Genomic DNA, 14054 nt, shown 5'->3' with positions numbered 1-14054 from the left:
AAATGTCCCCTTCCTATGGATCTCCACCCAAAGGTCACTCTCAGACAAGATGTTCCTGCCCAATCCCCAGACTGGCTCACGTTCCCCTTCCAATGTCATCATATGCCCTGTGCTTTTTTTTTTTTTTTAAACAAAGGGCTTATTGGAATTGTAATTAATTTATTGTATAATTCCTCCTGGCCAGATCACAAGCTCTAGGGTGCTGTCTCCGGTTTGCCTTCTGTGGTGGAGCTCAGCTCTGTGGACATGTGGGACATGTGGTGGCTTCTGCCATTGCTGCCTTCCTGGAGCTCAGGCCCTTGCAGAGGCAGTCTGAGGCATGGCAAGCCACAAGCACACAGCCCCGTCCACCAGCCCCACTACCAGTGCCTGTCCCCTGCACAGTACCATGTTTCCAAAAAAATGTGCTTCCTTTTAGGAAAACCTTGGGTAAAAAATCTTTGTCGCCCAGGCTGGAGTGCAGCAGCGCAATCTCGGCTCACTGCAAGCTCTGCCTCCCAGGGTCACGCCGTTCTCCTGCCTCAGCCTCCCGAGTAGCTGGGACTACAGGCGCCCGCCACCACACCCGGCTAATTTTTTTGTATTTTTAGTAGAGACGGGGTTTCACCGTGTTAGCCAGGATGGTCTCGATCTCCTGACCTTGTGATCCTCCCACCTCAGCCTCCCAAAGTGCTGGAATTATAGGCGTGAGCCACCACACCTGGCCTAAAAGATGGTTTTAAAGGGCAGCTTTATAGTGCTTTTGAACTTGAATCTAGGTAATCTGTCTACACCCTGCTTTCCAGGGGCTTCATCAAAACAACAAAACAATGAGCAAGCAGAGAGGGATGTGCAGAAGAGCCGAGAACTCTGCCAGTGTGGCTGCACACCCAGTGAGGTCGGACTCGGTCATCCACGCACGCTCGCTTTCTCCGTGCCTGGCCCTGCGCTGTAGGGTCAGAAGCTGAGGAGAATGCCCCCTGCCCCCCAACCTGCAGAAGAACAGTCCGAAGAGTGACAGCTCCAGTTCCGTGTTCCCAGTCACAATGTGTCCATCGGGAGACTTTGCTAAAGAAGTTGGGAGAGGAAAGGCGTTTGTCCTTCTTGTCCTTTTCTCCCTCCTTCGCACAGAGTGGCTTCATCGCCTCGCGCTTTGGTGTTGCATCGGCCCAGCTTCTGAGCTAACCACTACCCCTGCCCCCCTGGGAACTGCCCCCTTCTTCACAGGGGCGAGTACCTAGCAATCATGTTTGCACTCAATGACCTTAACTGATGGGGGAGTCGGGGGGTGTACCTGACCCAAGCTGTACCTGGCCAATCAGATTCTCTCCCAGAGGTTCAGAATGATTCTTCTCATGGGTCTGACCCTAACAAGCTCAAAAGCGGGGGGGTGGCTGTGTTCTGCCAAGGTGACTGAGGAATAGACAGGGCAGGTCTGCAGAGAAGCAAAATGAAGGAGATGCCCCAAAGGGCCAGAGGGACAGTTCTCTGCTTTGCTACTTTCTTTTTTCTTTTCTTTTCTTTTTTTTTTTTTTTTTTGAGACAGAGTTTCACTCCTGTTGCCCAGGCTGGAGTGCAATGGCGTGATCTCGGCTCACCACAGCCTCAGCCTCCCGAGATCAAGCGATTCTCCTGTCTCAGCCTCCCGAGTAGCACGCACCACCATGCCTGGCTAATTTTGTATTTTTAGTAGAGACAGGGTTTCTCCACGTTGGTCAGCCTGGTCTTGAACTCCTGACCTCAGGTGATCTGCCTGCCTTGGCCTCCCAAAGTGCTGGGATTACAGGTATGAGCCACTACACCTGCCTGCTTTACTACTTCCGATTCCAGGCCCTTCCTGGTCTCTAGGGCCTGAGGCCTCCATGAGAACCCTGGAGTGTGGTCGGCAGAAGAAGGTCCTCTTCCCAAAGGTGCCCACATCCTAATCCCCAGAACCTATGAATACATTAGGTTACATGGCAAAGGGGAATTGAGGTTGCTAATCAGCTGACTAAAATAGGGAGATTATCCTGCGTTATCCAAGTGGGCCCAATGTCATCGCTGAGATCTTTAAAAATAGAAGGTCGAGGCAGAGAGAATCAGAGTCGGAAAGATGATATGGCACTAACTTAAAGATGGAGGAAGGAGCTATGAGCCAAGAAATTTGGGTAGAAAGGGCAAGGAAACATTCTCTCCTATAGTGTGTCCAGGAAAGAGCACAGCCCTGTAGAAACCTTGATTTGAGCCCAGTGAGACCCGTCTGAGAGTCGGAATGAGAGAGCTGTAGATGAAAACGTTGTGTTACTCTAAGCCACTGTGCGTGTGGTCATTTCTTACAGCAGCAACAGGAAACCAACACACCAGGTAACCCAGTCCTTGCAACTCAAGAATCCTAATGTAGGCCACTTGAATCCTTTTTACCTTGGCTTTAGAATAGCACTGTGTCTCAGAAGGCTCTTTATAAATGACATACTTTTACTCATCGGCTTAATGGTAAACCTTGATTTAGCATTGTTGTAGGCAATATCAAAGATCAGAGGCCACACCAGCTTTTAGGCAGCTCCCATCTACTAGAGGTTCAGGACATCCACAGAAGTGGAACTGTTTTTTTGTTTTGTTTTGTTTTGTTTTGTTTTTGAGATGGAGTTTTGCTCTTGTTGCCCAGGCTGGAGTGCAATGGTGCGGTCTCAGCTCACTGCAACCTCTGTCTCCCAGGTTCAAGCAATTCTCCTACCTCAGACTCCCAAGTAGCTGGGATTACAGGCGCCCACCACCACGCCGGGCTAATTTTTGTATTTTTAGTAGAGATGGGGTTTCACCATGTTGGCCAGGCTGGTCTCGAACTCCTGACCTCAGGTGATCCGCCTGCCTCCGCCTCCCAAAAATGCTAGGATTATAGGCGTGAGCCACCACGCCCGGCCAGAAGTGGAACTTAAGAGGGGGTAGGAGGGAGGGAGGCCTGGATAGTGCAGCATGCAGACAAGGGCTAGGGCTCTCAAAGAAGCTTCAGGAAGAAGGTAACATCTGAGTTAGATCTCAGGAGAGGGGAAGGTTTGCAGCAGGCTCGGTGGAGAATGAGAGGTACCGTGTCAGTCCTCAGCTGAGGGATAAGGATAGCAAAGGCAGAGAGGAAGTGGAGGTTGGTGGGCCAGGTGAGTGGCAGGAAGGGAGGTGGCAGGGAATGGGGCTGGCAGGTGAGCCAGCGCTGAATCACGAGGCCCCGTTGATGCCCTGGTGAGCAGCTTGGCTGTAGTCAGGCGGAAAACTTGTGAACGGGAATGGCTAGTATTGGGCTGTGCTTTAAATGGCAAATCTGATTTTACTTTCTAAATGTTAAACTACCTTTAAGCTTCAAGCAATATGTGTTTTCTGGGAAAGCCCCAGGTATAAGTGCTCACCTGGAGGGTGGAGGTGAACTCAAGAAGAGGCACCTTGGGGATCCATCCTGGTGGAAAGGGCATCACGCTCGGTAGCTCCCTTTCCATGTTGAACAGAGCCAAGCTCTTCCCCAAGGCTCTGCCCTCTGGCTGGCATGCCTTGCCCGCCTTTTGTGTGGGTGGCTCCTTCTCCCTTCCAGGTCTCAGCACTGATGCCTCCCCTCATACAGACCTTCCCTGCCCCTGTCGCTGCTCCATATCATTCTCTGTCAGTCCAACAAACCACAGATCAGGGCAGTGCAAATGCCAGAGGCAGGGAGGCTCCGGACACCTTCATGTGAGCTGAGTGCCAGCACTAGTCTCTTTCCCCTGGCACGTTGTAGGCCACAACTGTGATGAAATACACGAATGCAGGTCCCTTTGAAGTGGAACCCAAGGCTGGCCTCCCCAAGCCCAGACCTCCACGACTCTATACCCCTTTTTTAATTGCAAATCCAGGATTTGGAATAGGATATTCAGCAGGGAAACCACTGCATGAGTCCCGTCCAGATTAGGAAGAATAATCTGTTTTACTCCATCTACAAAGTCAGGTGTTAGTATCATCCAGAAACACCCTCGCAGAAATATCTAGAAGAATGTTTGTCCAAATATCTGGACACTCCATAACCGAGTCGAAACATGAAATTAACCATCGTAGGTCTACCTGGCATCTGTGCACAGCTCCTTAAACTCTTAATCCAATTGACTGGTGTTCTTATAAGAAGAGGAAATTGGAGACACAGGAAGACCCCTGGGGCACAGGCACACAGAGTGGTGGCCACGTAAAGGGGCAGCAAAAGAAAGGAGAAAGGCTGTGAGCCAAGGAGAGCGACCACAGAGGAATCTAGCTCTGTGGACACCTTGGTCTTGGACTTCCAGCCTCCAGAACTGTGAGAGAATACATTTCTGTTGTTGAAGCTGCCCATTGTGTGGTGTTTATGTCCCAGCAGCCCTAGGAACCCACTGCCCTTCCAAACACAAACAGGGGAAAGCCCTGTTGGAATTTTCTTACTCCTCAGAGGATTTTCTTACTCTTCCCTTTTCTCTGGGCTGCTTTGCGTGCTTTGTCGGTGGCATCTTCCTTACCTCCAGGGTTTGCATTTCTTATTCCTCCACTTTCCTGAAAAACAAGGGAAAGTCCTGCTTATATTTTTCCAGGGAGACTGGTAAGGTAGGGCTCAACGAGCTTGGCGATTCTTCACTTACCACCATGTCAGTGGGAGAATCTGGAAATCTCGGTTCTCAAGTCAAGGCCACTAGCCTAGAAAGTGTCTTCGTGTGAATTTGTGAAGGGCATCCTTGCCTGACTCAGGGAGTGGACAGTAGGGGAAGGGGGCCTTGGCAAGCATAGCTATGGTGGACTTCAGCCTCCCCTGCATGCCGCCGCCGCTGTCTGCCGGGGCCTCTCTGTCCGCTCCGTGTGCTGCATCATGGTTTCATGTTCTCCTTCACCACACACTACAGAGGAAAGAAGGATGGAGCGCCCTAGGAAGCAATGCCTGGGTCAACCAAATATAGTGAATAACAGCAAGAGGAGGTTGTGTTTCTGTTTGCATGTGTATCTGTGATATTTACGTCCTCTAATAACAGTTGTTCCAACACACAGACAATCTTCAGGAGGAAGCTAGGAAAGTGAGTGACAGTTTCTCTGTGTCCACCGGCTTCTTGGATCAAGTTCAGAAAGTGAAATATTTGGGCTGGACGTGGTAGCTCACGCCTGTAACTCCAGCACCTTGGGAGGCTGAGGTGGGTGGATCACCTGAGGTCGGGAGTTTGAGACCAGCCTGGCCAACACGGCAAAACCCTGTCTCTACAAAAAATACAAAAGTTAGTCGATGTGGCGGCGGGTGCCTGTAATCCCAGCTACTTGGGAGGCTTAGGCAGGAGAATCGCTTGAATCCGGTAGGCGGTGGTTGCAGTGAGCTGAGATCACGCCACTCCAGCCTAGGCGACAGAGCAACACTGCCTCGGAAAAAAAGAAAGAAAGAAAAGAAAAAGTGAAATATTTGAAGAAGCTGCTTTGGCATTTCATGACAGGCCAGCAGGGCCAGCAGGAAGACTAAGTGAAGGCAGAGCAGCCCTTCCTCCCCTGCATTCTGGAGGGGCAGAGAGTGAAGGTGGTCTCGGGGTATCTGAATATTCATCTCCCCTGTGGGAGCAAAGCTCCTCACCAGTGTTCAACCAGGGAGGACTGACTGTGCCCTGAGACTGTCTGTGGCACCGTTGTGGCATCCTGTGGGTCCAGAGAGATACCTTTGGTCTCTGGGCTCCTATGATGTACATGGAGAGACAGGAGAGCAGGATCTGATGAGGACCAAGTGCAGGTAACAGATCGTTCCGAGGAGAGAGGGGCTCTGAAGAGCAGGGTTGATCATTAGCAGCTCACACCTCAGGCCGTGCTGGCTGACAGTCCTGTAGACAGGTCCTGTGATCCTAAGTCCCTGGTTTGGGGATGCGTTTGACCCTAGGTGAGGTACCCTAGGACAATAAGATCATAGTATTTCTTTCATTCTCTCATGTTCTTCATGGTGGCTGTTCACATGCAGGTCCCTCCCAGTCCTCTCTGTGCCCTGGGAGTTCTTTGAGGCTGATAGATGCGCGTCCCGGAGCTGACATGGTGCCTGGCACGTGGAGATGCTAAGCTGCGGCTGTTGAAATTCACACTGTAGTTGAAATTCACACTGTAGTTGAAATTCACACTGTAGTAGAGACTCCATATGTTTAAAGACACAGAGTGACACTCTAGCAAGCAGGCCCCAGCGAGGGAGGTACAGGTGTGATTATAACCCAGAGCAGAATTAACGATGGAACGTGACCTGGTTTTGTAGGATTTGAAAGTTGGATAAAGACTTGCTCTGGCTTTCAGACGCACAATTGCCAGGTGTGTAAAACCACCCCTAATCCTCTGGTGGAAACAGTGTGTGTGGTGGGGGGTCTCGGGAATCCAGAGCAATGGCCCAGCCTGGAGTTGGGGGATCTCAGAGGCTGTATCACTCGGGCAAAGCTAGATCATGGTGCAGGAAGAAACAACCCCCAGATCGCAGCGGCTTAAACAACAAAGGTTTATTTCTTGCTCACTACATATCCACTGCGGGTTGGTGGGTGGGAGTGGGGATTCTGCTCATCGTTTAGGACCCCAGGCTGGCAGAGGAGGGCTTCAACTGGAGAGCTGCTTCTATGTGGCAACCTGTGCCCAGGCTCTCAAAGCTTCTGCCTGGAAGTGACCCTCAGCCGTTCTGCTCATGCTCCACTCGCCGGGGCAGCCCCGACCTAACCTCCCAGCAGGCAGCGCATCACACGTTACAGGTGCTCAGAAGAGGAGAAACTGCACCTTTGTCAACAAAGACGACCACGGAGGGGAGACTGCTGATGGAAGGTAGTCAGGAGTAGGGGGGCTTGTTCCTGTCTGTGGGTTCTCCCCTATCTCCCAGGACTGAGCTCGACACAGGCACAGGCTGAGGCCTTTGGAAAGCTGGGCTTGGGGGCTTCTATGACCTGGCAAGGTTTGCCTTCCTGAAACTTTCTCAGCAGATGGTGAAATCCCATTTGGAATGCTCAGCCGGGCCCGGCCATTCTAACCTCATCTCAGCCACCAGCTGTGAAACCACAGGGTCAGGGCTGGGGTTGAGAAAGCCACCAGGAACCAAAGCGTTGTTGTTTTGTTTTTGTTTTGTTTTGTTTACTTTCAGGAACTAAGGAGAAGAAAAGTGAAGGACAGGAATACAATAATTATTAATAATAATAATAAAAGAAACTGGAAGCCAGGATGCCCCTGATCATGCTGGGAGCAGTGGAGAACTGGAACAGGGATGGATGGGCAGAGGGGACTGGGGAGGATGCCACAAGCCATCAGGGGTCAGAGGCCACCAGGAGAAACAGTGCTGTGTTCTCGGCCCTCCACGGCGAAGGCTGAGCTTCCCAGCCAAAAACTGACAAAGGAGGAGAGGGCCTAGAAACAGAAGAAAGATGTGGAGTTGGCACCTGCTTCCCTCTGGCTGCCCAGCCTGGATCACATACCACTGACCCCGCTATCACACCTGAGGTGCAGGGTTAACTGTTACTTTCTCTGGGAAGTGTCCCTGATGTCCCACCCACCACAGGGCTGGCCACCCCTCCTCTATGCTCTCTCTCTCTCTCTCTCTTTTTTCCCCCCTGTGATGGAGTCGTGCTTTGTTGCCCAGGCTGGAGTGCAGTGGCACAATCTCAGTTCACTGCAACCTCCACTTCCTGGGTTCAAGCAATTCTCCTGTCTCAGCCTCCTGAGTAGGGGGGACTACAGGCGCATGCCACTATGCCCAGCTAATTTTTGTATTTTTAGTAGAGATGGGGTATCACCATATTGGTTCAGGCTGGTCTTGAGACCAGGTAATCCACCCATCTTGGCCTCTCAAAGTTCTGGGATTACAGGCATGAGCCACCATGCCTGGCCCCTCCTTTATGCTTTCTAAGCATCCTATATTTATTTACACTCAGCTAGGCTGTGCCCTTAGGACCTAGTACCACTGCAGGAACAAAGATGGGCACTGTGAATTGAGAAGGAATGAATGATGGGGTTTGTGAGGTTCAGCATTTATTCCTCAGGAGGTGACCAGGCTGGTCAGAGGCACCTGGATCTGGGGACAGCTGAGCCCTCCCTGCTGCTCAAGACTGGCCTGGGCACTGCGGTGGCGCCAGTCCTGGCCCCTGACAACTCAAGCTCCTAGGTCCAGCCTAGACTCCAGGGACCTCCAGGCCAGCCCAAGGCTCTTTGAAGCAAGAATCTGAGTCTACTAAACTGTCTTGTCCCACCCGACCCCCCAGACTCCTCAGCTAGCTCCATCCCTGGTGGCTACAGCTTCAGATGGCCCCCCATACAACTCACAGATACGGGTTCCGGGGCCTCACCCCTAACTCATCAGGCCCAGGGATACCCTAGTATTAGCCTTTCCTAGGAGGAGGAGTTTGCCCAACTTTCCCGAAACATCCAGAACGTTCCCACAGCTTCTCCTCTGTCTTTCCTGAATCTCTTGGGAGTGGACCATTCCTAGGCACTGGGAACTAGAAGTACCAACCCACCATCTACTTCTCAGTGCCTCGGATTACCCATTTGTAAAACTTGGGCTGCATTTCAAGCTTCTTACAGAGTTTAGGGGGCCATTAATATTAAAGCCCTGGATGATCTCTGGAAGACAGGGGCTCCGTTTTCATGATTTTGTCCTCTAGCTGCCCCACAACCTCCCTGGAACCTTCTGGAATGTGCTGCACGGGTCGAACTAGAGCAGGGAACCCAAGGATTGGTGGGGGCCCGCAAGTGGATGGCCTGGGACCTGGGAACATTGAACCATGGCAATGACTGTGTCTTTTCAAAGGGAAGTGGCTCAACGCCATTCGCTTTGTGGTGGGTCTTTGGGCCCCAGGGAGTGCCCAGTCCTGGGCCTGGAGAGGGCAGCAGGGGAAGGGACCTTCAGAAGTGAGGGGAGGCCTGCAGGAAGGGCCTCCAGGTGGGAGTCAGCCTCGGCACCAGGCCCAACTGCTCCAGCTGCAGCCGAGTGGGCCTGTAGGCCCCCAGGTTGCTGTAGACGGCGGCGGGCAGGCCGTCGTGGGGCCGCGGGGAGAAGTGGGCCTGGGGACTCGGGGCTCCCCAAGGGCCGTGATGGGGCTGGAACCGGGGCGGTGGAGGCGGGTGTGGGGCCGCGGGGCTGCCGGGCCCCGAAGACGCTGACACACTTCGGGTGCGGGGGTGGCTGCCCGCCGAGAGGCCGCTGAAGGGGTTGGAGGACGTGCGGTCACTGGCGGAGCCGCTGCTGCTGCTGAGGCGACCATTGGCGGGGGCTGCTCCGGTCGGGACGGGGGCGACCAGCCGCGGGGACTTCAGGCCCATCACGGGCTTGGAGGAGGCGTAGAGGTGGCGGAACTCCTCGTCAAACGGCTCCACCGCCTGGCCTGTGAACTTGGAGAGGATGTTCCGGTGCACGTGTCCGCAGAGCCAGGTGAAGCTGGAGGGGAAGAGGAGACAGTGAGGGAGGAGGAGGAGGGAGGAGGAGGAGGGGGAAGGAGGGGGAGGGGAAGCGGAGCAGGAGGGGAAGGGAGGGAGGAGGTGGAGGAAGGAAAAGGAGGGAGAGGGGATGTGGGAGGGGGAACAGGAGGAGGAGGAGGGGAGGGGGAAGGGGAAAGGGGAAAGGGAGAAGAGGAGGAAGAGGAGGAGGGGAGGGGAGGGGAGGGGGAAGGGGAGAAGGGAGAAGAGGAGGAAGAGGAGGAGGGGAGGGGAGGAAGAGGAGGACAGATAGGAGGTTTCGCCGGCCCGGGCCCCAAGACCCTCCTGGGTGACTAGTCTGGGAGTTGTGGGACCCCCCGGGGCAGGGACGTAAGGGGACCAACCCCCATGCCCACCCTCCCCTCCTGGCGGGCTCGTTTCATCCAGGCAGAAACCCTGAGAGGGAGACATTGCAACGCCTCTCTTACAGACGACGAAACTGAGGCTCAGGGGCCAGAATGTGTTTGCAGGCGAATAATTAAGAGGCCAGAGCGAATCCCTGGCCTCAAGGCTCCCTCGTGGTGCTCAGATTGCAGCCCCTTAGAGGCTCCCTGAGGAGGCAGAAGGGGGCTGAGTCCCAGGCTCCCGGACTCCGCGCTCAGGGGAGTCACCCAGCAGCCGGGGCCTTCTCTCTCCACCTGTGGAATGTGGAGCGCCAGCTCCTTTAACCACACAGGGGTGGGGAAAGCCCATACAAAAGGCTGCTCTTGGGAAGCCGGGCTGTGCTTTCATGAAAATCTAAAGCATTCCTGAAAGAGGGTTCGGCTCCATTTTCAGGCACAGGGCCCCAGCTGGGATGAGCAGAGGAGGAGCGCCGTGCGGCCTGCGTCCCTGGAGACACGGGGTGGAGGGGATGGGGGAGTGGGGAGACACCCTCAAGGAGAGGTCTGGGGCCACCACTTACAGGTTTTAGGGAAAAACCAAATGCCTAAGGCAGTTATTACTTTGTATATACTTTGTATAACAGAGTTGTTTTTTTTTTTTTTTTTTTTGAGATAGTCTCGCTCTGTCACCCAGGCTGGAGTGCAATGGCACGATCTCGTCCCACCGCAACCTCTGCGTCCCGGGTTCAAACGATTATCCTGCCTAAACCACCCGAATAGCTGGGATTACTGGCGCCCGCCACCACGCCCAGCTAATTTTTGTATTTTTAGTAGAAGCAGGGGTTCACCATATTGGCTAGGCTGGTCTCGAACTCCTGACCTCGTGATCCGCCCGCCTCGGCCTCCCGAAATGCCGGGATTACAGGCGTGAGCCACCGCGCCCGGCCAGATTCCCAGATTTAACCCAAAATCTTTTCTGTTTCCGATGGAAAACTCCTTTCGTTCCCCCCTCCCTCCCCAATCCCCCCTCCCCCAAGCAATGCTTGAAACTCTGGTAATAGCATAGATCTCCCAAGAGCACCAGGCTAGAGGATCCTGGGCTCCCGCACAGGTGAACTTGAAGCAAGGGGAGAAGCATGGTCGGGGGAATGGTCAATGGTCGCCGAGCCGGGACAGCGCCAGAGCTGAGCAGAAAGGGGCCCACCAAGGATGGGGTCGCAGCCCCCAGCCCCAGCCCACCCGTCTTGCCACCCAAAGGCCTGGCCTCAGCCCGGGGTTGGGAGTTGCCTGCTCTGCGAGGCAGGGCGGGGCCGCACAAGGCTCGGATAATCCTGGGAACCGCAATGAGGCTTTGTTTAAATCTCACCTCAGGAAGGGAACCACCCACACCCCCAGAGAGGTAAGTGGAGCCAAGGACCAGCCCCGCCACGGGACAGGAGGCAAGCTGCAGGGACAAAGGGCCGCGCTACACTCAGAAGCCAGTCGCCCTATGTTGTCTAAATCAGGCTACATGGGGCAACATAGCTGCTGCTTTGCTCAACAGAACAAGTCCAAAGAACAAGTCCAAAGAACAAGTCCAAAGACGTCCTGGCAATTCCTCAGGTCCCCAGCACCTGTGTCCCTGATTGCACTGTGCCCGGCACCAGAGTCCCCGACACCTACACACCCGGGCATCTCGTGCTTTAGCTTTTTTTTTTCCTTTTGTTTTTGAGATGGAGTCTCACTCTGTTGCCCAGGCCGGAGTGCAGTGGCATGATCTCAGCTCACTGCAACCTCTGCATCCCGGGTTCAAGCAATTGTCTGCCTCAGTCTCTAGAGTAGCTGGGATTACAGGTGCCCACCACCATGCCTAGCTAATTTTTGTATTTTTAGTAGAGACAGGGTTTCACCATCTTGGCCAGCCTGGCCTTGAACTCCTGACCTCGTGATCCACTTGCCTCAGCCTGCCAAAGTGCTGGGATTACAGGTGTGAGCCACTGTGCCTGGCCATGCTTTAGCTTTTATACTTTTGATCACAGCCCATGAGCAGAAATACATTTTATTTCTATTGTTGTTTGGCCCATAAGTACGTAGCATTCATTTAATCATCTTCGGCTCATGACCACTCTACTCATTGGTCTATTCATCACCCATTTTCACTTATTTAGCTATTTAATTGGTGATTTTAAGTAATATAGTAAGCACTTATGAACCCACTACCTAAAAGAAAAGGTCACATCTTTTCAAAAACTTTTCTCTTAAAAAAATTTTTTTGGCAGAGATGGGGTCTTGCTATGTTGCCCAGACTGGTCTTGAACTCCCGGCTTCAAGTGATCCTCCCTGCTTGGCCTCCCAAAGTGCTGGGATTACAGGCATGAGCCACCACACCTGGCCAAGGTAGCATCTTGAGGATAGTCCACATCAAGCCATAGCATCCCTCCTTGCATCCCTTTCCCAGGACCCCTGAACTAGAACTCAGCACGTCATGAATCCTGTGATCATAACAACCTTGCTTTCATTTTTCCATAATTAAAGAATTTTTTTTGTCTTTTGTTTTTTTTTATTTTTTTTGAGATGGAGTTTCACTCTTGTTGCCCAGGCTGGGGTGCAGTGGCATGATCGCGGCTCACTGCAACCTCTGCCTCCTGGGTTCAAGCACTTCTTCTGCCTCAGCCTCCCAAGTAACTGGGATTACAGGCACCTGCCACCATGGCTAGTTTTTGTATTTTTAGTAGAGACGGGGTTTCGCCATGTTGGCCAGGCTGGTCTCAAACTCCTGACCTCAAGTGATCCACCCACCTTGGCCTCCCAAAACGCTGGGATTACAGGTGTGAGCCACTGTGCCCGGCCTGCAGTACTTCATTTTTGACTGTTGTGTAATATGGCACTGATGGCTGTCTCGTGGTGCATTCATCACCTCCCTCTGCTAAGCATTTGGGTTCTGTTGTGAACAGTGCTGCCGTGAACATTCTCATACGTCTTCTACCATACATGTGGACCAGCTTCTTGTGGAAATATACCTAGGAGTACAGTTGGTGGGTTTTAAACTAGGTGAGTATTCCGCTTTTAGAGAAAGGGCCAAAATCTTTCCACAGTCATTGTCCCAATTTGCAATCCCATCAACAGTGTGTGAAAGATCCCTGAAATCCACCATTTGGTATGGTTAGTCTTTTTCATTTCTATGCTGGTTGGAGAGGTGTGAAATGGGGACTCATTCTAGCCTCGACTCACATTTTTCGGATCTCTCATGACGCTGCACATCTTTCCACATGTTTTTTTTTGTTTTTGTTTTTGTTTTTATTTTTGTTTTTTAACCATGTGTTGCCTCCTTGGTGAAATGCCTACTTACGTCTCCCACCCACTTTTCTGCTGTGCTCTTGTGCCCTTGTGAGTCTCAGCACTAATCTCTGTCAGGTGTGTGCATCTTCAATAGCTGCTTCCAGTTCGTAACTGACTTTTCACTTTCTTTAAGATATCTTTCCTTCCTTCCTTCCTTCCTTCCTTCCTTCCTTCCTTCCTTCCTTCCTTCCTTCCTTCCTTCCCTCCCTCCCTCCCTCCCTCCCTCCTTCCTTCCTTCCTTCTTTCCTTCCTTCCTTCCTTCGTTTTCTCGTTCTGTCCCCTAGGCTGGAGTGCAGTGGCTCAATCTCGGCTCACTGCATCCTCTGCCTCCTGGGTTCAAGTGATTCTCCTGCCTTGGCCTCCCCAGTAGCTGGGACTACAGGCGCCTGCCCCCACACCAGGCTAATTTTCGTGTTTTTAGTAGAGACAGGGTTTCACCATGTTGGCTAGGCTGGTCTTGAACTCTTGACCTCAGGTGATCCGCCTGCCTCCGCCTCCCAAAGTGCTGGGATTACAGAGGTGAACCACTGTGCCCAGCCAAGATGTCAATGAACCAACATTCTTAATTGTAATATCGTCAGATTAAGCAAACTTTTATGGTCAATGCTTTTTTTTTTTTTTTTAAATAAATCTACTAAGAGTTTTAAAGTTTATTTTCAACATTCAAATTCTTTTCATCAATTGCAAGTTGATTTGTAAACAAATGCATGCGAGGTGGGTAGTAATCCCGTTTTACATACGGGGGGGTATTTTTTCCACTTCCTCCTTTCCCCACTGCTCTGACATGCTCTGTCATGTGTGAATCTGTGCCTGAGCTTTCTGTTCTGTGTGTCAATTTGTCCCTCTTCCAATGCCACATTGTCTTGATTACCGCAGTTTCATGACAAGTCCTGAACTCTGGTAGGGCAAGTTCTCCCTGCTTGTTTTTCTTCTTTGGATTTATCTTGGCTATTCTTGGAAAAGCACATTTTACATCATGACCTACAAGTACATAACCACACAATAATTTCCAGAACATCCTTTACC

The 14054-nt window shown here is 52.3% G+C and overlaps 1 protein-coding gene across 2 annotated transcripts in view; it reads right to left on the bottom strand.

The window, feature by feature from the left end:
• Positions 1 to 6419: 6419 nt before the first annotated feature.
• FAM83A (family with sequence similarity 83 member A) overlaps positions 6420 to 14054 on the bottom strand; it is a 29525-nt gene continuing 21890 nt past the window's right edge. The window contains exons 4-5 of one of the 2 annotated variants that reach the window (XM_015455147.3): positions 9090 to 9349; positions 6420 to 7066 (exon numbers count right to left, since the gene is read on the bottom strand). In XM_015455147.3, the coding sequence (XP_015310633.3) occupies positions 6987 to 7066; positions 9090 to 9349 (340 nt within the window). In that variant the 3' untranslated portion in view covers positions 6420 to 6986. Of the gene's footprint in view, positions 9350 to 14054 lie in introns of both variants that reach the window. The other variant, XM_005564019.5, reaches the window with a different exon arrangement.

The sequence above is a fragment of the Macaca fascicularis genome, chromosome 8 (genome assembly GCF_037993035.2).
Source record: "Macaca fascicularis isolate 582-1 chromosome 8, T2T-MFA8v1.1".
Classification (NCBI taxonomy): domain Eukaryota; kingdom Metazoa; phylum Chordata; class Mammalia; order Primates; family Cercopithecidae; genus Macaca; species Macaca fascicularis.
Note: the sequence above shows the minus strand (reverse complement) of the source record. Positions and strands in the feature narration are given on the sequence as shown.